General features: G+C 36.9%; 1 protein-coding gene across 5 annotated transcripts in view; it reads left to right on the top strand.

Moving 5' to 3' along the window:
- The window catches only part of llgl1 (LLGL scribble cell polarity complex component 1), a 39,809-nt gene that overhangs the window by 3,647 nt on the left and 12,527 nt on the right, over positions 1-23,635 (top strand). For 4 of the 5 annotated variants that reach the window (XM_048192198.1, XM_048192213.1, XM_048192192.1 and 1 more), the window contains exons 3-12: positions 12,794-12,875; positions 13,047-13,177; positions 13,586-13,729; positions 17,883-18,045; positions 18,379-18,514; positions 20,830-20,884; positions 20,981-21,135; positions 21,710-21,927; positions 22,596-22,663; positions 23,002-23,155. In XM_048192198.1, the coding sequence (XP_048048155.1) occupies positions 12,794-12,875; positions 13,047-13,177; positions 13,586-13,729; positions 17,883-18,045; positions 18,379-18,514; positions 20,830-20,884; positions 20,981-21,135; positions 21,710-21,927; positions 22,596-22,663; positions 23,002-23,155 (1,306 nt within the window). The remainder of the gene's footprint in view (positions 1-12,793; positions 12,876-13,046; positions 13,178-13,585; positions 13,730-17,882; positions 18,046-18,378; positions 18,515-20,829; positions 20,885-20,980; positions 21,136-21,709; positions 21,928-22,595; positions 22,664-23,001; positions 23,156-23,635) is intronic. The other variant, XM_048192220.1, reaches the window with a different exon arrangement.

The following is a 23,635-nucleotide window of genomic DNA, read 5'->3' as shown; positions in this document are numbered from 1 at the left end:
TAATGCCTCGTCCGTCAGACAAGAAGACTCAGGATGGAGAGAAGACAGAGACCGGTTGGGTGTAAATAAAGGGTTGAGTAATGAGAGATAGCTTTGAAGGCATTTGGTTGGGTGTTGAAGGGGGTGTGATGAGAGATCAAAGTTTGGTTTACCCAGTCTGACTCCATCCTTATTAAAACTGGATGTCTTTGAATAACATTTGGGAATATAGCATTAGCTTAGTGTTTTTCAGTTTCTCTTTTTTTCTTCGGCATTAAGAGTTCTTTTTGAGAGATTTATTAGTTCTGTTCAGACGTTTCCTCGTGACTTTTTTTTGTTTTGTTTTTTGTTTTTTCTTTTACAAGGAAAGCTAAATTATTTGGTGTCATGCTATTTTGTTTTGTGCTGAATTCTGCAGAATGGATTTAAATGTTAAAATTATGCTAAAACATAATCATATTCGCCAAAATATATGTAATAAACCAGGGGTTCTTAAAGTGTTTACTTTTTACTAATGATATAGGACCCAGCTAGAGAGTATGATCAATCTCAAGAGACCCACTGAAAAATGGTTTATAGTGAAATGTGAGGGGAAAAATGCAGTTATCCTCTTGTAGTTAACTTTTTTTTTTAACTTCCCTTTGTCATATTATATTAAGTGGTAGACCTATTTATCAAATTCATTGCATTATTATATTATATTTTGAATAAATTTTACTTAATATTTACTAAATTTAAAAATTATTTAAAAAATCATTTGAACTTCAATGATAAATTAGTGAAATAAACACTACTTTATATGGGAACTTGTTGATTCTGTAATCCTATTATATTACTTTTTCACAAAAAAAAAAAAAAATATATAGAAAAGGAAGTTAACACTAAAAAACAGGGCACTTAGTAATGGCAAAGACGTGTCACTTGTATTGTTTTGAATGGGAGAAAGTGTAACGTGCAATATGGCGGAATAAGTCCCGCCTTCTAAATAAGAGCCAATCGCCGACTGGTAAAGTCTTCGCGTCACTTCAGCGGCAGTTAGAATCACCGGTTTCTATAGAAACAGTCAGACGCGCGCCTCCGAAGAGACGCACATTTAGGGCTGCGCATGCGCATTAGCTTGATCCAGCCTGAAAAATGCAGTTTTTTTGTCATGATTCGAGCGTTTAGAAACTAAATTTATGAGCCGGTTGTTGTTAGATTTCATTGGTGATTTCAAATATGAAATTTAATCGTAAGGTTGGCGAACAGTTTTGGAGAATTTGATGTTTCCCCATTCAAAGAGATTGCATGATGCCCAGGATGCCCGAGAGGCGTTTCAAAGATGGCCGCCGAGTGAAATGACTTGTCTTAAAGGGACTTTGGTAATGGTCATATATTAAATAAAAATTTTATATATTGTAATAGAATATATAAAGTCTGTCGATCGTGCATCTCCAGTGGCAGCTGAACTCCACATCTTATTCGCACAGACCGAGCGTTCATGCAGGCTACAAATGCACACTTCAGAAGATTTCACATCTGAATTCGACCAAGTCCTTAAGGTTTGCAAAATTCAATGTTTATTAGATATTCAAAGACTTGTTTAAATGATATAAATGTATATATGCTGAATGCTAATGGTAGATGAGAAAGGGACAGTGATATTATAGTGTTTGCCATTCTATTAGTGATGATAAAAAAGCAAATGCTATAATACTGTTTCATATATCATTTAGTTTCTTTGTTTAACAGATCTATCTAATAAGATATTATTATGTGCTCAGGCCCTGGCATTCTCAACGCTGTGAAAATAAGTCTGTTGTGTCAAACTAAAAGTCCCCAATGCCGATAGTTAAAAAATGCCAAGTATCAGTCTTAGCTATATATCGGTCGACCACTAGTAAATACATAAGTTATGCTAAGCTCAAGCATGTTTGCTTGACATGCCATTCTCGTGTTACGCCGCACATTTGAGCTTCTGCAAGAGGGTTGTTTTCACGCATCAAGCAGGTTTGGTTGAGCTTCTTTTTATGTTCGCTGATCAATGTTTATATGTGAGTAAAAGCCTTAATTAAATCTGTTCATCATAAATGGCAATCGAGTCTCTTCAGAAAATGTTATCTAAACCATAGTCCAATTATTTGGACTAATTAATTTGGATTAGTTTTTCCATCTCTTTATGAACTTTTTGAAGCATCAAAGTGGTAGTTGCATAGCTGTCTATGGAGGAACAGAAAGCTCTCAGATTTCATCAAAAATATCTTCATTTGTGCTCTGAAGATGAACGAAAGTCTTACGGGTGTGGAACGGCATGAGAGTGAATAATTAATGACAGAATTTTCATTTTTGGGTGAACTAACCCTTTAAGTGATGCGGAGACCCAGTGATTCAAAACTTTCATCCTATAGGTCATGGGTAAGCTTGGGCTGAATCAATAGCCATAATCTGCTGGATCAAAAAACTAGCAAGATCTTTATGAACAACTTATTTATTGAATACAGGATACAGTCAAGTCCAGAATTTTATCAGTTCCTGGTGAGTTATTTGATTAAGCTGTCAGTGCTTTCTTCATTAGTTGAGAAAAAACTGGAACGCTGTTGTGGTTTTGATAAGCTCCATTTTATCTGGATTGGTTCCAGCTCCAGATGTGTGGTTTACACATCAAAGGCTAGATTGCTGTGATGTGCATAGCTCTAGCCCCGGTCATCCTGATGTCAGACGCCAGAACAGCCCAATCTGAAGTGCGTCTGATCAAGGGTGCTGTCATCAGAGTTTGTCCTGTGCAAAGCGGTTAACAGAAGCTCTGATATATTCACTTATTATGTGACAAAGCCATTAACCATACCAGTGAAAAAAGCTTGTTTAAAGTTCTTGAAGATGAAGTGTGCATTTTTTCTTTCTGATAACATTCTTTCTCCTATTGCAGTTTAATAGAGTGTTGCAGGGATAATGTACTTCTGTTGGCCAAAACTTGAAAACGAGCATTTTAGCACTTCTGATTTCATCAACCTTAAGTCAGTGGATTTTTTTTTATTTTTTTTGTACAGGTTTATGGTTAAATGCTCAAAATAAGGTCTTTGGTTAACACAAGCTCAAGATATTTTCACTTTTTATTCAACGACATAAGTAATTCCTCACTTGTGATTTTTATTAAGCTTTTACTGGACTTAAAGGCAGTTGCTAACAAGTGACTAAATGGGACAGAGGTTGTCAGACATTAAACGTCGCCTAGTCACTATTCCTTTTACAGCCTCATTGGGTTTATAATCATGCACTCGTGAATTTTTCTAACTCAAACTTTAAGGGAAAATGTTTTTAAATAAAGACTGAAAGAGTTGTCGTAATCTTAGTGATGGTGTCTTTGAAGTCATGCGACTGTGGTGTAGTGTCTTTATAGCCTATGTTTTTAATTTTGCAGATTGTATTTAAGCTTAAAAATTCATTTGAAGATTATCATGATGAACAAAACATGTAAGAATCAAACTTTTGTCAGTCACAGAGCTTATTTTGTGCAATAATCCAAAAGCCAATGGAAAAATCCTATCCTAAACAAAGGTGATGCTAACTTCTGGGTTGGCCTACAAAGTACGTCATCACTACAACGCTCTTTATCCCGAAAGGTATTAGGAAGTCCTTCCCCAAAACCTATGAATAACTTAATGTTTAACCAAACAATGGAAGACAGGGTCTTATGCCGTTACTCGTACGGCAATTTTTAAACATAACCTTTAAAATCCAGCCATTGTTTTTATGAGCCAATAATATTGATCTTCTGAAGGCTTGCGTTTAAATTGGATATTTACAGTTGCCTTTTGTTTCTTGGCCTCAGTTTAGTGAGCATTCAATGTAATTTAAGCTTGTCTGATCATAAATGTGTCTCTGCTGCAACCACAAATTGAGGCGCATTGGTTGGGACTATATTTTAAAGCTAAAGGGGAGGACAGACAAGGGGTAAGAGTGGAAAGTAATGATACTGCTGGGACCGAGGAGCTGTTGGAAGTGCCGGATTCACTCCTAAAGAATGCATGTGGCTGTGCCCTAAGTTCACCCTCTGCTGTAAGAGGACATTCCTCTGCACTGTTGTTGCCAGTCCTTGTCTCAAAGACATCTTTTGAAATGGTTTCCCGGGTCACCGCTGGAGCAGGCTGGTAATCAGGATGTGCTTCAGATTTTAGTAGCGACAGCTTTTGTGATTGACAATGTCTGGCAGGCTGAGCGATGTAACTGTCAGAAATGCTGCTTCTGTTGTTGATTATGATTATGCAGAAATGAGGTGCTGTCCTCAAAATGAATTTCGTCATTACCATGGCATCCTCTTGTTTACTTTGCACACCTTAGAGCTCATTAACCTAATCGAACAGGCGGCATTATCACAGTCATTATGAATGATCTTACTGCTGCAACAAAAAGAGGTCAAACTCAGGGGTGTGACGAGACCGTTAGCTCACGAGACGAGACATGAGATTGGGTTCATGGGAACGAGGCAAGATTTTTACACAGTATTTTTAAGAAATTCTCAATGATGAAATGCATGACTAGAAAAATAGTCTTCAGAAATGTTTTAACTAATCATCTTGTAATGAATGTCAATTCATACTCAGAAAGTAGAAATGAAATATCATTATTATGAGGTAAAATACAACAATACTCAAGCACTGTAAAAAGTTTTGCCACAAACTCAACTGATTGGCTTCTCTCCTGTATGATTTCATATGAGTCTCTGAATTCATTAGACCTTAGAACTGTACGTGATTTATGAGCTTCTACAACTTTTGACCTCCTAACTGAACTCCTTTCAACAAATTGATCATAGAAATAAAAACAGTATAAATAAAACATGAATAAAAGTTTTCTCTTAGTCGTAAGTGCAAACAATAATTGCAACCATAATCAAAGTATTCTTTCAATATTCAAAGTGCAAATAGAGACCAAATTTTTCTTCAGGCATGATACAGAGCTGAGAGATGGTTACAAATACACAGCCCAATCTAAGATAGCTTTCATATTGGGAGATATTTGCATGCATCCATGATAACCCGCAATAACCCGATTTCAAAATGCGGGTTATTGAAATTGCACTTGAATGTGCGCTCGCGTTTTACTTTCGCTTTTGGGGAGCGGTGGAGCTAAGCTGTGCTATGTACGTATGCAGCTCGTGTTGGATGAGCTGGATGGAATTGAAGCGACCATTATCCAACTGAATTAAATGGGTGAAGCGCAAGGTGTGTGCATCGCTAGCCTTAGCGTTAGCAAACCCAGCTCACAGGATGGTAGAATTATTCCGCTGCCGTGGTTCTGCTCCCATGCACTTTCTGTTGTTAAACTGCTATACTGTGAAACGTTAAAACATATACACCTAAAGAATCCTGCAATCACTTTACTATTTAGTGATTAGTGATATAAATGCAAATGATTCTGTTTTGATTAAATTGAATTTTTTTTTGTCCGGTTTTATGCATATGGTTGTTCTTTATGACAGTTTTCTAAAATTAGATCCTCTTTCTAAAAAAAACAAAACAAGAAATATCGCAATATATCGCCTTTCTTATAGTATTACAATATATCGTAGCGTATCATGATGTGTATCGTATCGCCAGATTCTTGGCAATACAAAGCAATAATTTTAATCTCGCGGCAAGAGATCTCGTCACACCCCTACAACTTGTTTCATGCCGACTTAGTACAGTAAAGTACAGTTATTCTCTGTTATCATTATTATGGGGGTTAAAAGAATTAGAGTAGAACCAATCGCACATTAATCTCTGCACACCATGCGCAACCATGAAATATTTCCTTCTAGATCTTAAAAATGTCATATTTGTCTTCCCTGTTGTCAGTTGTCTTCTCAGTCAGGCGCAGTATAGCTCTGCGTGAATGGATCTGTATGCATAGAGTCTTATCCTGGTGCGCTAGCTATCTGTTTTCTTCTCCCAGCAGCATTGCTGCAGCTCTCTGATCTGAGTCAGGAAGCTTGCATCTATGCTGCTGCAAACACTCAAACATTTGTCTGGTCTGGAGGCATAGACTTATCACAACTTTTAGTTTGGCAGATTGCTTCATGAAAGACAGATACTCTCACATTTCACATTCCCACATAGGGATCTCCTCTCTTCTGATTGAACACAGCTGAGGAAACACTCCAGTTCCTCCTCATTGGTTCATTCATAACTTTTCTCTTTTGCTGAAGCTGCTTCTTCCTGATGGTTTTAGATGGTGATGCTGAAGGAAATTTAAATGTCTCTTTGCATATCTTTTCTCTCATGTGTCTCAGCCTAAAGCCATTAGTATTCTGTTGTGAGCCTCATGGAGACACACAGGGAGCTCAAAATCAGTCCCCTCCCCCCCCTTTGTAGTACACTTCTCTGGCCGGTAAGCAAACTATAGACCTTTTGGAAACTCAAATAGTGAAGAAGACTCATTGAAATCTGTTTTATGCTCATTGCTGCCAAACATTCCACTTAAAGGGCCAGTTTAATTACGAATTGTGGCAAGTTACTGGAGGGGAAAGGGTTTGCTTGTGGCTTCTTTATAATGACCTTAGTCTGGTTTGGAAATAAGCAGAACAGATGCAGGAATCTCCTTCCAGTTTGTCTAATCAGTTGTGACATGAACTGAAAATGGCCATGCACTATGGGTAAAACAAAGTTCACGGTTTGTTCTGCAGTTTCTAGAAATGCTTGCAAAGCTAAAGTTCAGCTGAAGCTGCTGTATGTCAAAAGTTTCGTCACTTTTTTTTTTTTTTTTTTTTTTTTTTTTGTAGATGGTTTACAGGAAGGAATTTCTAATTTCATTCATATGTATCTCAAATCAGATTATATTTGTAATTAATCTATGAGAGTACCAAGTGTCTTTAGAACATTTTATGTTTTATATCTCAAAAGTGGTGGATGCTTTTGCATTTTAGCATAAACAGACTGGGTTTAATCCATCATTCAATGACTCATTCAACAGGACCTTTTAAGAGAAAACCCCTATAATTACTTAGGTTTTGTCTCTTCAATATAGGACAACGTATGTTTACTGCATTAGACTTCGGACACAATGTCTGCTGTTTGTCACTATTCAGACCGTGAAATTGCATTATCCTTTGCTAACTTGTTGTTAGCGCTTGAGTGAGTAATTGTCGAGCATTGTTGGGAGTATGTGTAGAGGAGATGGCCGGCGTAGGCCCTCAGAGAGTGTGTTTGGCTTATGTTGTGAGAGCAGTCTGGGGCCCAGGAAGGGAGTTCTGATTGTTATATGACTTTGACATGTTAAAACTCTTTTTGTGGTGATGGAGAGGGTGGAGAGCATCTATAGTGTGGCTAAATATTTATGCTATTTAGATCATGATGAATTAATGTTTAAGGCAGTTATTTTAAAGCTATAGTTTCCCTTGTGAAAAAGCAATACACTTGTGCACTTCAAATCAGTATATCAATCATATAATATTAATGAAATAAAAGGCTTAAAACTTACATGAAATTACTGTTTATTAATGCACTTAAGTAGTGCTTTTAAAAAGTGCACTTTGTAATGTACTTTTAAGTAAAACTTTTATTATAAGCTCTTATCATTCTTTAATGGACACTTATTTTGATGTTAACTAACATACAAAGCAAATGTAATTCGTAATGTACTTGATTATAATTGTAGTGTATTCGATATTACACTTTAAAGTTAATGTTTTAAACTTACTAAATTGCAACTTCTTCATTACGAATGTGTAATTACAAATATATTTAAATACATGCCATACAAGCTTCAATAGAAATTTCATATTTAGCTTACTATAAATGCTTGTCAGTACACTTTAATCATATTTCAAGACAATAGAATCATGAAATTACATTAAAATGTACTTGTGTCTTACTTATGAGGGTCAAAAATGCAATTACCTGAACTTTAGAATGCTTTTATGTTTAAACTAAAACGTTAAAGGATTAGTTCACTTTCAAATAAAATTTCCTGATAATTTACTCACCCCCATGTCATCCAAGATGTTCATGTCTTTCTTTCTTCAGTCGAAAAGAAATTTAAGGTTTTTGATGAAAACATTCCAGGATTTTTCTCCTTATAGTGGACTTCAATGGCCTCCAAATGGTTGAAGGTCAAAATTACAGTTTGATCGCCTTGCACGTGCTTCCGCTTTCCGTATTCTTCAAAAAGCTTACGCTGTATGTCCTACGCCTTCCCTATTCAACTTACGGAAGAAACGGAACTAGCGCCATGTTCGTTCCGTAAGTTGAATAGGGACAGCGTAAGCTTTTTGAAGAATACGGAAAGCAGAAGCATGTGCAAGGCAATAATTTGTGTTTTTAAAGCATATACAGTTGTATTTTTTTCGAAAAGGAACGATTGTTTCGCTAGATAAGACCCTTATTCCTCGTCTGGTATTGTTTAAAGCCCTTTGAAGCTGCACTGAAACTGTAATTTTGACCTTCAACTGTTTGGAGGCCATTGAAGTCCACTATAAGGAGAAAAATCCTGGAATGTTTTCATCAAAAACCTTAATTTCTTTTTGACTGAAGAAAGAAAGACATGAACATCTTGGATGACACGGGGGTGAGTAAATTATCAAGAAAATTCTATTTAAAAGTGGACTAATCCTTTAAGTTTCTGACATCACATTCAGTTCACACTTAGGTATATTCTTTTAAAGTGTTATTTAAGAAGTATTGTTATCAGTCAGTTAGTTAGTATGCTAAAGTGTACTTTTGGGTTACCCAAAGTGAGATTTGTTATTTACTCACAATTGTTTTTCTAAACCCCATGACTACTTTGTAGGCCACAAAAGAGATGTTATGAAACATTTTCATGCATCTCTTTTTTTCCATACAATGAAAGTATGTCTCATGTCTCTTAACCAAACAACTGCTTTGGTTTATTGGATTTCTATATTAGCAATTTAAAGTAAAAATTTTCAGGTTTCTGCTCTCTGGGTTCTGTTTCTATTTGTATTGCTGAAAACTCTGTCTTCTTTGGCTTTAATATTGATCATCTTGGTCAAAATAATTTACATCTAATACTGCCATCTAATGCTATATTAGATTTTCATGGGTATCATGAGGGGAAAAATGTGATTGTAAAATGTTTTTGAGCTGATTTGGATGCCTTCACTTGTTTAAAATTCATGTTCTTTGTGTCTTGGGAATATCAGGTTCTGTTTTGAGTGTCTGCTTGTTACTTCAATAGAAACTTTAGTATTCATGTGAGACGTGATGCTAAGGAAAATGAATTCTGAATTAAAAAGCATTTCTGAAAGATGTTTATGAGTGGACCTATGAAGGACTCTAAAGAAAGAGATTCTGAGGACAAGGACAGAAATTCCAGTGTCAAATGAGTCTCGATCGGGGAGAGAAAAAAAAACAGGTCGCCACAAAAAGGAAATCCCTTTCTTTCTCCATGTCAACAAACCAAAACCACGCTGTGCCCTGCTCAGAATACAGCCATCTCATGGTTTGTAATCTCTCCGCACCATTAGCAATGCACTGAGGTGGATGCACTGGCTCAAAAAGGAGGGCATATTGACTGTAGGAGAAGTTTTCGAGGGGAAAAAATGACAGGGCCTCTCTGTTCATGTTAATGACCTGTTGAGTAATCAGGGCTGAGTGTGAGAGAATTTTACAGATGTTTCTGTTCCTCGCTCCTCTATTTAATTCCCACACTCGACACAGGGGCCCTACACTCCCAGCAAGCTGCACACACCTTTCCGTGTTCTGCGTTTGGACCCTCCATTGGTCCTATTTCCCTCAGTGTATTCATTTACTCCCTTTTGATCCTCTCTTTCTCAACGTCTTTCCTTTTTCTCTGGCTATTGTGCAGGTGCATGATGTAATGCTTACGAATGGAGTGGAGCTGGTCAAAGGGGCCTGTTCTTGTGTTTTTTTTTTTTTTTTTTTTTTTTTTTTTTTTTTAAACTGTTATTTTATGGATTGGACATCTGCGCTGATCTTTCTTTAATGGAGTCCAATTGTTTTGGGTATATTACTTCATCATTAGAGGTTGTTTTCATTGCATCCCTTGTCGTGTATGTGTATGTATATATATATATATATATATATATATATATATATATATATATATATGTATATATATATATATATATATATATATATATATATATATATATATATATATATATATATATATATATATATATATATATATATATATATATATATATATATATATATATATATATATATGTGTATATATGTTATATATATATATATATATGTGTATATATGTTATATAATATAATATAATATAATTAATTTTTTTTTTTTTTTATGTTTTCTGGAAGCTCAATCGGTACTGCACAGTGCTAGCAACACCAAGGTCATGGGCTTGATTACCAGGGAATACAAGAAAATTATATATATATTATATTATATTATATTATATATATATTATATATATATTATATTATATTATATATATATTATATATATATTATATTATATTATATTATATTATATTATTATACAAAGTTTTAGGTTTGATGAATAATCGATTTGATAGCACTAACTATCATGTATTTTGTGATCTATCATGTTTCGCCACATTTGCATTCAAACTTTAATTTTGTCTGGTAAAGGACTTTCATGCAGACAAAAATCGTCATGTTTATGTCGCATAATCCATTTCTGACCGTTACCTGATAAACAACGCCATTTAAGGTGCTAACATGACCTTACACCTTATCTGGTTATTAAGCATAATTGGTTTTAGATTGTCCATGTAAATGCTCTCGGTGTCACATGTTTCTTAGCTTTTGAACCTTGTCATTGTGTAGCAGTTTTGGGGCATATGAGCCTCTTCTGCAAATAACAGTATGCCTGTTCCCGTGTGACATAATAGAGATGCTGCCATGGCAACCAAGGGGACTTCAGAATGGAGCAGTTCGTCTGGGGTGCCGTTTCAAGAGCCTGGTTGTGTAAGACATTATGGGCTTGATTAGGCAGCAGCTGAAGTGGCTCTCCGAACGCTGTGTGTGAGGTGGCAGGGTGACGTGCAGCAGTGCCACACAGCCTGAGCTTTTGTTCTGGGCTCAGTCGAGCTGACGGTGTGTCCTGTGCTCCCGTCACACCATGAATGCATCTCTTCTCGTTAGTCTGAATCAAATGTACCTACCCTGCCTCACAAGCAAGTCTGCTGAGAGAAATGGACTGTGTTCAGAATCATCATGTCCATTCCAACCCATAGAAAGTGAATAATATTTCATTATACTGTCCATATAATGAAAATATATACATTAAAATATGTATTATTAAATATTAAAATAAAAAATATTTTAGAAAGATATTGAATATAAATATACTCGCCTTGCTAGTACTGGGTTGAACCCCCTTCTGCCTTCAGAACTGCCTTAAGTCTTTATGGCAATAGATTTCAGCATTATTTATAATATAATGTAATATAATATAGTATAGTATAGTATAATATATGCATGCATGTGCTGCGTAGTATATATCTTAAATAATAGTGTGCCATTCCAAACACATTCATGCTGTTTAAAATCAAGATTTTACTTTTAAAGAGCTGCTGGCCTGCAGAATTTAGTTTTTCTGAAGATGTCTCCTCCTTCCTGCAGAGTTTGGATCATTTTTACATGGATCAGATTTGACCTAGATATCCACTCTTTTGTTATAAGAGTGGAACGCTGTGTAGTTTTGTAATGAAAAGCAGACTACAATAGTCATCCTGAAATCATTTGAGCAACAGTCTATTCAAGAAAAGCACAATCAGCTTTGCTAACTGCTGTTGATGTCAAACTGAAAAAGAGAAGTAGGGTATTTCTCTTGATTTTGGAGACATTCAGGATCAGATCGAGTGTGGGCCAATCAGAGCTATTTAGTTTTGATTTTATTTTGGCTCATTTCTTAGTGTTTAGCCCAGAGGACTGTTTAATGAGCATTATATGGTTGTAATTACTTCCCTTAGAGAATCCTGTTTCATGAGTTTAAGTCTTTACACAGTGTTGCTGCTTGACTTTACATTTTTACTACATTAACCACGTTGTAATTTAGCTTTTTTTTTGGCTTGATTTCCCTTTAAAAAGATTGAAAGTGTACCCTGCCACCTTCAGTGCCCAGAGCAAGCAGATCACAGCCTAGCTTTAACACGTGTCGCAATTGATCAATAAAATCAGTAATGAAAATAAATGAATTACATTTTTTGATTAGTCAGATTTTACACAAGCAGTACTATTTTACCAAAAAACTTTTCATAAGAGAAATCAAGGGGAGGAGAGAGTTACTAAGAGGGAGATTTGAAGAATTACTGTAGAAAGAGAGATGGCTGAGAGACATTACAAAAGAGAAAAGGTCAGAGGAATATCATTGGAAAAACGTAGGGTTAGGACATTAATATTAGCTTTCGAACGCTGGAGAGACCTGAGCGAGTGCCTGAAAATTCTGCTCTATACGTGAGTAACATTGGTTTTGCTGTTTCACAGAAGCAATATATGCTGTTGTTGTAATATTAGCTATAGTATCAGGACAGTTTTTTTGTGTCATTGTTTGTCTGGAGCTGGTGTGCTGCTGATGACCAACAACCAACTCTTGCTTGTATACTGTATGTTAACTTTGTTCTTTTTTGTTGTTTGTTCGTCATCTTCAAAAAAAAATTTTATCGCGAAGCATTATTTAGTTTTTCTTCAGCTACGTTTAAGTTTGTGCATTGTTTTTAAAGCAAGAAAGAATAAATACTTGATAAATTGAAGAAGTAATCAACTCATTGTTCAGCTCTCAAAGCCTAGTCTGAAATGTTGTCCCTTGAGGTAATATGTTTCCAAAACGGATGGGAATACTAGAATGCACCACTGTGAAATATTCCTTGACTCTGCATTAAGATATGGCGCTCCTGGTGTGGAGATGACTGGACTTCATAAAGACACAGCTGTTGTCACTCAGATACACTTCCTCTATGGACAGGTAAGACCATGTTTTAATCCCCTACTCATAAGGTGCACGTTTGCATCAACCATTGGCTTATTGCTGGAGTGTGTTTTATTAAAATTGTTGAGGCCTTCTTTTTTTCTATAGGAAGTTGCCATTTGAATAGTTGAATGAAGCTGAATGGGATGTTTTTTTACCTCTTTATAGGGGAGGATACTTTCTCTGTTGGATGATAACACCATTCACTTATGGGAGATTGTGCAGAGAGAAAACCGCTCACATTTGATAGAGGTTCACAGCTTCAATCTGCCTGGCAGGCCAGGCATCGAGAGCACCAGGTAAGGTTTTTTCCTTTTCTTTCTTTTTTTTCCCCCTAATCTTGGTCTTATCTCCCCAAATTTACTTAGTGATGAACTGCTATTCAACAATATTATATAGATGAATATAATAGATAGATGGATAGATAGATAGATAGATAGATAGATAGATAGATAGATAGATAGATAGATAGATAGATAGATAGATAGATAGATAGATAGATAGATAGATAGATAGATAGATAGATAGATAGATAGATAGATAGATAGATAGATAGATAGATAGATAGATGAAATGCACTTAATAACTGATGACTGAATCAACACTGAACTGACTCAAGCTAAACAATAGCACTATATAAATAAATATAATGACTTGATCATCTTGTCCAAACTATGACCTTGACGTTGCTCCCTTCTCCTCTGCAGTGCGACACGTGTTACCGTCATGTTGTTGAAGCTGGGCTGTGATCTTCTTGCTCTGGGCACTGAAGGTGGCGGGGTACACTTTCTGGAACTGCCCACCCTCACATTGCTGAACAAGTCGCTGTTCCAGGACGAGATCATGCAGAGGTGAGAGGTGCCCTTCCGTTTTTTTTTTTTTTTTTTTTTTTTTTTAAATCCTCGTTTGCACTTTGTCTGTGTCGATCAACCGGCAAAATGTCGGAAGTGGTATATTCCACGGATGAGAATCCATAAACCATATTAGACTGTTTTCACAGGCTGCTCGATATATTAAAGGGGTGGTTCATTGTGATTTCACTTTTTTAACTTTAGTTAGTGTGTAATGTTGCTGCTTGAGCATAAACAGTATCTGCAAAGTTACAGCACTGAAAGTTCAATGCAAACAGAGATTTTGTCTTTTAAAGTTATGGCAGTTTAATGCCTACAAAAACGACCGGTTTGGACTACAACGAGCATCTTCTCGGGTTGGTGACATCATAATCACTGCTTGTCGCATGCGTACAAGTCTTCTTCCTAGGGACACTAGGCTTCGGGAACAATGTTTAAAATTTGTTTAATTCTGTTCCTGACAATTATAATGCTACTTTAGCTGTCTATGCTGCACATTTTACGGAAGACAGCTTCCAGAATCTACACGAGTTCAATGCTGGATTTGCACAAAGGCTATTACTGTATTATTCAGTACTTATTCACTATACTTATTCAGTATTTTTAAAAATGTAATGTATTCTTGTGATGCAAAGCTTAATTCTCAGCATCATTACTCCTGTCTTCAGTGTCCCATGATCCTTCAGAAATCATTCTGATATGATGATTTGATGCTCAAGAAACATTTATTATTGATGTTGAAACAGTTGTGCTGCTTAAAGTACCCCAATATGCTTTTTCGAATATTACATTTCATGTAGTATGTGATATAGGTATTTGTGAATGTAAAAATTCTGCTTCGTTTTTAAAGATCAAAGTGCACAACAAATAAAGCTGTCATCTCCTAAAAGTGATTCTGAACTGCTGAAACCAGTCATCAGTCTCATGTCATGTTACATACCTCCGTAACAATGTAACAAATTTGCATAATGCCAGCCTATTACACTTTATTTTAAGGTGTTCTTGTTACAGTGTAGTTATGCACTTAAGTACGGAGTAATAATTAGCTACATGGACTTACTATAGGGTTAGGGTAGGATTAGAGTTTGGTTTAGGGTTAGTTGCATGTAATTATGCATAATTTATAGTTATTACTATAGTAACCTCTTGTAACATTTAACAAGGACACAGTAAAATAGTGTTACCTGCCTGTCTATGGTCTTCATTATCTGCCCGCAAACAATGTCTACTTTGACTTGCCCTCAAACAATATTGTAACTGAGACCTTGAAGAGTTTGGTTTGTGTTTTGGCAAGAAGGTGCTGTTTTCAGCGCTGTGAATCTACTTTGGATGAATTTCCAGAGGATGAGGCCTCTTGCTGTATTTGATTATAAAAAAAAATGACACCATCGTGGCACTACAAAGAGACCATCATAATTCAGACGTGGCAATGGTTTCGTTTCTGACACATGCTGTAAGTGCTTGACCAATCAGAGCAGAGTAGGCTCTCGGAAAGGAGGTGTTTGGAGTGACTAAGTCTTCAAACGAACCATTTTCAGACTCTGAGTATTGAGGTGATGTGCAATGTATATTATTAGAAAATTAAAGTGTTTGACCTTGGATGTGTGTAAACCTATTTATAGGAGACCACCAAAACAAAATTAGGAATCGTTAAAATGGCAACACATTGTGACACATTTTCTTAATGATTCTTTGATGAATAGAATGGCATGCATTTGAAATAGAAATCTTTTGTAATATTATAAATGTCTTTTGATCTGTTTAATGTGTCCTTGCTGAATAAAAGTATTAATTAGTATTAACCCTAACCCTCTCTACAACCACTCTGAAAAAGATTTTCTGAATGTCTCTCAGGGGACATGAGTATTTTTAAGTCGCTGTGACTCAGGACTCTAATAAAGATGGCAGTGCAGACAGATTCCACAGCACTCACCTCATAAAATAAGCATTTGGCGACTCCCACCCCATCTGAAAGGACTGTTCATGGGGTCAAAGAAGTTGCAGCAAGACCTTTTGTTTATTTTCTTTCCCTTCTTTAGCCCTTATCCAAGCTGCTTTTCACACTTCTCTCATACACTTGGAACAAGGAATGGATCAAACTTCCTGATTCACTCAAGGCTGTTTGCCTCTTTTTGCCCCCAGCTGTAGCTGTCTGTTACTCTGTCAGTAGGTTATATGCAGCTTTAGCTTTCCTGTCCCACTGCCAAGGCACTGACTTCACACCTCCACAGTTAGATGTCTGGCGTTCAGAAAGGCCTTGATCCCTGCGATCTGATGAGATCTTTAATACTCTGCTATTCAGTTGTCATTGTAAGAATATTTATAAATATTTAATACATCAGTCATTAAGAAGAAACATGTTTTTCCTAATGGCCGTAATTATGTCTTTTACAAAGCAGGAAATCACACTAACTATTCATCTTACTTTTTAAAGGCGTTATTTAACTCTGAGAGAAATTGCAGCTTTCCCAGTGTGCCCTGTTGCAGATATAGCCTGGATGGCTAAATGTAGACCTCATCTGCTTCTGAGAGACCTTCAACTGCTCATTAACTGAGCACAATTTGGGGTAATGGGCATCCTATCTGAGCCACTGGTAATAAGTATGTGTCAGCCAGGAAACTACTGAACAAAATGCTTTTGTACCAAGTGCCAAATCTCTTGGGCCCCAGCCGAGGAGGCGTTTAAAACGGAGGATATGAGCTTTGCACACTCATCTTTGGGAATCAGCAGGATCCGGAATGCCAGAGTATACTCTGTGGCTCGGGAGAAAAACATTGTGTTTTGTGGTGATTTGTTTTTCTTTAAGGCATGTGGGATATCTAGATTGACATGTATATGAGTTTTATTGTCAGAATATGTATTTAATTAATGAATACTCATGAATGATTGGAAAACTCATGGAAAGATCATGTAAAAAAAATCATAGATTTATTGGTTAAAAGGTGTGGGAACATTGTTAAAGGGTTAGTTCACCCAAAAATTAAAAAAATATCATCAGTTACTCACCCTCATGTTCCAAACCTGTAAGACTTTTGTTCATCTTTGAATCACAAATGAAGATCTTTTTAATGAAATCTGAGAGATTTCTGTTTCTGCATTGACAGTCTAAGCAACTACTTCTTTATCATTTCAAAAAGTTCATATAGAGATTGTAAAACTAATCCATATGAATCAAGCAGTTTCGGTCACTTTATTTGAGGAACAAATTGAATTTAGGCTTTTATCCACTTATAAACAGAAACTCAACTGAACCTGCTTGACGTCTTTCAAGAAGTGCAAATCTGGTTTTCTATTTCTTAAATGTTCTTGTAAAAGCCTTAAGTTGTTTGTGTGAATTTTTTGTTTCTTGTGGCTGTTTTCATCCCAAGCCATGCCATCAAATGACAACTCCAGTCCTTCTTTTCCATGTGCCTTCCTCTTTTCCTCTCCCCCTTCATGGCTACATCTCATCCCGACTCTGTGGGTGTACCATGCACATTCCAGCTCTTGAATCCATGCCACAGCCACAGAGGAATCCCGAACTGTGGCTTTTGATTGGTCATCATTTGTCTGGCTTTCAAACTGAATTTAAGCATGTCAGCATCTGATAATGTTGTCAACTTCTGCCGTGTTACTTTTGCGTTTGAACCACTGATATATATTTTTTTTAATTTTTTTTTTTTTAGTTGTTTATTGAACTTTGTGTTTTCTTTCCATTCACCCCATTAGACTTTGCAAACATGAATCAAGAGTAATTGTTACCAAATGTTCAATACATTGTTCTCAAAGCTTGCAGCTTGGTTTATGCTTCACTCATTGAACCCTGAGACCTGCACATTTTTCCATGTGAAATGCTTTTCCACACAAGCCTGCATTTGAATCTGCTGAGAATAAAAGTGTTGAGTGAAGTTTTGCTGTAACCTCTGATGTGTACTTCAGTAGCGCTCTGTGTTTGGGGAGTTAAGTACTGTGTACTCAGATTTGGGTTTTTCACCAAATAGAAGTGCAGCTGAGCGGCACTACAAAGAGAATAAATCTTCCAAATGTTCTCTGGTGCAGCATAGTGCTTGGTTTTGTCATTTATCTGTAGGTTTTCTGTATCTTTGATGTATGCTGAATAAAATCTTTGCTGTTTGTAATTTTATTCACATGTCTCCTTATTCCCCTCTTCAGCGTTCCAGAGGAGTACAAGTGTGGAAAATCATTGGGGCCTGTGGAGTCCCTGCAGGAACATCCGAAAGACTCTGATAAAATCCTCATTGGTTACAGCAGAGGTCTGGTTGTACTCTGGGATCTCAACAGTCGGCATGTAGACAACCTTTTCCTGGGAAAGCAGGTGGGTGTGTGTCCAAGTTTGTTTGATGTCTCTCAAATAGCTTTCAACACTCTTTGCGGCCATGTGCTTGAAACACATTGAATTAAAATAGAAACATAGACATCAGTGTTTAAAGTTTGTCTGTAAATGTCAAATAATTGCGCTCCTGACTTTCAAAGGGAGCAGGTCAAGAGATCTGTCTAAGATTCATAATACAGCTTAAATTGCATCTTTAAATCATCTGTGCTTGATGTTAAGATGTCCAGATGGTTTAACTCAAACCTTTTGACTTCCTTTCATCGTCTTTGGTCCTTTTTTGGCATTCTGTATTGTGTGGGACTGTCACTCTTGCAGCAGCTGGAGAGTTTGGTCTGGGAACGGTCCGGGAACAGCTTTGTTAGTTCCCATAGTGATGGCGGATACATGGTGTGGGCTGTCAGCAGCAGCAATCCCTGCACTCGTGACCCGATCTCATCCACCATACCATATGGTGAGCCATAACACATGCCAATTACACAGCCTTTCCTTTTTCTATTTGTTTCACACAAACAGATTTTGTTAGCAGTGAGTTTGTTGCACAGTTATATAAGAAATATTTGAAAAGCAAATCAGCATACAACCGGAATTCTGGAAATATTGGGACGTTTTTTTTAAATTTGAATAAAATTAAAACTAAAAGACTTTCAAATCACATGAGCCAATATTTTATTCACAATAGAACATGGATAACAAATGTTTAAACTGAGAAATTTTACACTTTTATCCACTAAATGAGCTCATTTCAAATTTGATGCCTGCGACAGGTCTCAAAAAAGTTGGCACAGGGGCAACAAATGGCTGAAAAAGCAAGAAATTTTGAAAAGGTTCAGCTGGGAGAACATCTAGCAACTAAATAAGTTAATTGATATCAGGTCTTTATCATGATTAGCTATAAAAGGGATGTCTTAGAGAGGCAGAGTCTCTCAGAAGTAAAGATGGGCAGAGCTGTAAAGGAGTGCTTAAAAAGATTGTGGAATACTTTAAAAACAGTGTTCCTCAATGTCAAATTGCAAAGGCTTTGCAAATCTCATCATGTATAGTGCATAACATCATCAAAAGATTCAGAGAAACTGGAGAAATGTCTGTGCGTAAGGGACAAGGCCAAAGACCTTTATTGGATGCTCGTGGTCTTTGGGCATCACACATCAGCATGATTGTGTCAATGAAATTACTAAATGGGCCCAGGAATACTTCCAGAAACCACTGTCGTTAAACACAATCCGCCGTGCCATCTGCAGATGCCAACTAAAGCTCTATCATGCAAAAAGGAAGCCATATGAACATGGTCCAGAAGCGCCGTCGTGTCCTGTGGGCCAAGGCTCATTTAAAATGGACTGTTTCAAAGTGGAAAAGTGTTCTGTGGTCAGACGAGTCCAAATTTGACATTCTTGTTGGAAATCACGGACACCGTGTCCTCCGGGCTAAAGAGGAGGGAGACCTTCCAGCGTGTCATAAGCGCTCAGGTTAAAAGCCAGCATCTCTGATGGTATGGGGGTGCATAAGTGCATACGGTATGGGCAGCTTGCATGTTTTGGAGGGCACTATGAATGTTGAAAGGTTTTAGAGCAACATATGCTCCCCTCTAGATGAAATCTGTTTCAGGGAAGGGCTTGTGTATTTCAGCAGGACAATGCAAAACCACATACTGCAGCTATTACAACAGCATGGCTTCATCGTACAGTAGAAGAGTTCAGGTGCTGAATTGGTCTGCCTGCAGTGGAGATCTTTCACCTATAGAAAACATTTGGCGCATCATTAAACGAATGACGACCACGAACTCTTCAGCAGCTGGAAACCTATATCAGGCAAGAATGGGACCAAATTTCAACACCAAAACTCCAGAAACTCATAAGCTCAATGCCCAGACATCTTCAAACTGTTTGAAAAGAAGAGGAGATGCTACACCATGGTAAACATGTCCCCGTCCCAACTATTTTGAGACCTGTAGCAGGCATCAAATTTGAAATGAGCTGATTTTGTGCATAAAATTGTAAAATTTCTCAGTTTAAACATTTATCTATGTTAAAAAATGTCCCAACGTTTCTGGAATTCGGGTAGGATAAGAATGATTTCTGAAAGATCATGTGAAACTGAAGACTGGAGTAATGGCTGCTTCTTTCAGAAACTTTAACAATCTTACCCAGACTTTTAAATGGTACTGTACGACACAATACGAAGGATGAAATATGCGTACATGACACAATATTTGAAGGATTAAGTATGAGTCGACATCAGTTGTTGGCCAGTTGTTGTATAATGCTGAACAAAGCCAAGCTCCAATTGCTTGATTTGTGGTACAATTTCAGTCATAGTAAAGCATTTACATGACATTTTAAAAAGACTAGCTATTGTTTTATTCCAACTGAAATCAAACATTTACCATGCATGTAAATGAACATCATGTTTTGTGCCGTTTTAGATGTACGGTAGTAATTCCAGTAGCCATAAGCTCATAGATGGCTGGTCATGATGTAATGTTTGCTTAACTTGCACAATGTCAGGAAATGTTGTTCTATAGCAAAGCTTAGAGTCCGTTCAACTTTTGTAATAGGCCATTAAAATCCTTCTCCAGACCTATTAAAGGGATCGTAAACCTCAAATGCACTCTTCACTGTTAGCTGATGGTTTGTTGACACAAACCACTTGGGGAATCTATGGATATTTTCCAATTTTTAACATCTTCTCTGCCAAGATTTTTGTATTTTTGGTGGTTTCTCTCAAACTCTGTTTCTCTGTCTTTTTTCTCTTATGTGTTATTCCTCTCAGGCCCCTTTCCCTGCAAAGCCGTGAACAAGATCCTGTGGAGGACAACAGAATCAGGGTTTGTGCCGTAATGTGTGAGAAATGAAATCCCATAATCTCATGTTTCGGCTCTGCTTGTTTGACTCAGGAGGGTCTCCTCTGTTTGTCTCTGTAGAGCTCCTCTAGTGTTGTTCAGTGGCGGTATGCCCAGAGCCAGCTATGGAGACAGGCACTGCTTAACCATCCTGCAGGACAGCAGCCACGTCACCCTGGACTTCACCTCGCGTGTCATAGACTTCTTCACCATTCACTGCACAGACAGAGATAAGGGTGAGCGGGTCAGGTGGTGTGGCCTAGTGCTTAAAGATTTGGATTGTTGTTGAATAATAAGGGTGCTCCAATCAGGATTTTAGGAGCCGATCACTGATTGATGATCACAGGCAACAGTATCTACTGATACGATCACTGATACCAATCTTTTTGAAACCTTTTTATCATGTAAAATTATTAATAGGGATGCTTCAATCAGAATTTTGACAGACGTTCATTCAGGGTCCAAATTTCATTTTTGAAAATGGGGGAATCCCCCTATTAGGTGACTCTTATGGGTGGATTTTTTTTTTTAATACATGCCGTCATAAACAATACAGCAGAATCCATTTCACTTCTACCATGGTGTATATACCGTCATATTGTCCAGCCATAGTTATGGGTTCAAACCCCTTCATGGGGCAATCACTAAACTGTCACCATTGTACCCTTGATCAGGGCACTTGGACCCGGGTTGCTCCGGTGGAACTGTTCCTGTAATAAGTCTCCTATAAATCACTAATGATACATGCGTCTGCTAAATGGTTATTTTTATTTCCTGTGTATGAACTTTGGTTATTTTTGTGCCTGACAGAATTTGATGACCCATCAGCCCTTGTGGTTCTTTTGGAAGAGGAGCTGGTAGTGATTGATCTTCAGATGGCTGGCTGGCCCACTGTCCCTGCTCCCTATCTGGCTCCTCTGCACTCCTCTGCCATCACCTGTTCATGTCACATCTCAAATGTGCCTCCCAAGTTGTGGGAGAGAGTGATCAGTGCTGGCCAACAGCAGTATCCTCTGCAGAACTACGAGGTAATTTAAAGACTCCACACAGAGACCCAAAACTTCCACTTTTTTACATGTTCTTTGTTGGTTTGACAGGAAATTTGGTGGAAAGTTTTTAAAAGGTTGGAGCCGAGTGAGATTACTCATATTGGTGAAAGTATTATTGAATTATATTAAAAAATGATTGTTTTATTTAAACATTTGTTTCAAATTCTTTCAAAATACTGTATAATGAGAAAAGGCAAATAAAAATCAACTTGCAAATTCTGGAGAATGTGTAGAACGTTGCAAATTATGTGTTGCCGTTTCAATAACTGACATATAGTTGGCTTTCCTCCGTTTACATATGTCTTGTGTTTCTTCCACTTCAGCAGAAAGCTAAATATTTGCATTTCATATAACATCTGTTATGTGTATAATGTTAACATAAAACAAACACCTCTCTTAGTTTTTGTTACTGTTATATAAATGAATTAATTTAATTCAGCATGCTCGTACTGTATTTTTAGATTTAATAGCTTAGAAGCAAGTGATTTGACTTTCTGAAATGAGTTTTATTTAACAACCTCCAGTAAAACATAAACCAGCATCAAAGTTCTTATTTAATGTTATTTCATTACAGAATTTAAAGTTTGCCAGATGTTTTTTCGTTGAAGTGGCCGCCCTGAGTGTTTTTTCCTCCTGTATTTTGACAGAATTGGCCAATATGTGGAGGGAAAAACTTAGCACCTGATCCAAAGCAGAAAGAACTGCTGTTAACTGGGTTGGTATTTTGTGTTTTTTGTTTTGTTGTTTTTTGTTTTGTTGTTTTTTGTTTTGTTTTGTTTTGTTTTGTTTTGTTTTGTTTTTTGTTTTGTTTTTTGTTTTTTATTTTATCTTTTTTATCTTTTTTTTATTTTATCTTTTTTATCTTATTTTATTTTATCTTTTTTATCTTTGTTACCATTACCAATTACAAATCGAAATCAAGTTATTTGAAAAGCTGCTTACATTTTTCTTAAAGTTTTTGATAGAATATACCACAGGCTTTAATGAAACGCATTACTGTTTATCTGGATCAGTTGTCAGGATGATTTTTTCGGTTTATTTGTTTTTTTTTAGTCATGAGGATGGTACAGTGCGCTTCTGGGATGCATCGGGAGTGTCGCTCAAACCTCTGTACAAACTGAGCACAGCGAATATCTTTCAAACAGACTGTGACCACAACGACAGCTTGACGCAGGCTGGGGAGGAGGAATGGCCTCCTTTCAGAAAGGTCAGGGATTATTTGGGAGTTATGATGATTTTTTTCACTTTTAAAACAAAGCTTAAATAACATAATCTGAACACTAGGATATATGTTATTTTATTTTACTTTACTTTACTCACTGTTTTCTTTCACAACAAGGGCAGCTTTAGCTCGGCGTGTTTCTTGACCTCTCATGTCTCTTTTTGTTTTCCTAATCCACCTTTTCCTCTTCTTCAGCTTCTCCATAAAATGCCGACTGCAGTCTGGCATGTGGCCCACTTTAGCATATGGGATTCACATTGGAGTTGATTCCTTTTGCACCTTAATTAAAAGCAGATTCTGTCTGATGATTGAAATGCTTTGCTAGCATCTCCTGAAAGTGAAGCACATTGCTGTGCTGGATGCCACTGTTGAATTGCCTTTTTTTTTTTTTTTCCTCCTCATAACATGCACATTCCTATTTTCTTTGTTCTTGTCTTCGTCTGCATCTGTTTGGCCAGGAGCAGA

The sequence above is a fragment of the Megalobrama amblycephala genome, linkage group LG1 (assembly GCF_018812025.1).
Source record: "Megalobrama amblycephala isolate DHTTF-2021 linkage group LG1, ASM1881202v1, whole genome shotgun sequence".
NCBI classification, from domain to species: Eukaryota; Metazoa; Chordata; class Actinopteri; order Cypriniformes; family Xenocyprididae; genus Megalobrama; species Megalobrama amblycephala.
The sequence above is the reverse complement of the archived record's forward strand: the minus strand, read 5'-3'. Positions and strand labels throughout refer to the sequence as shown.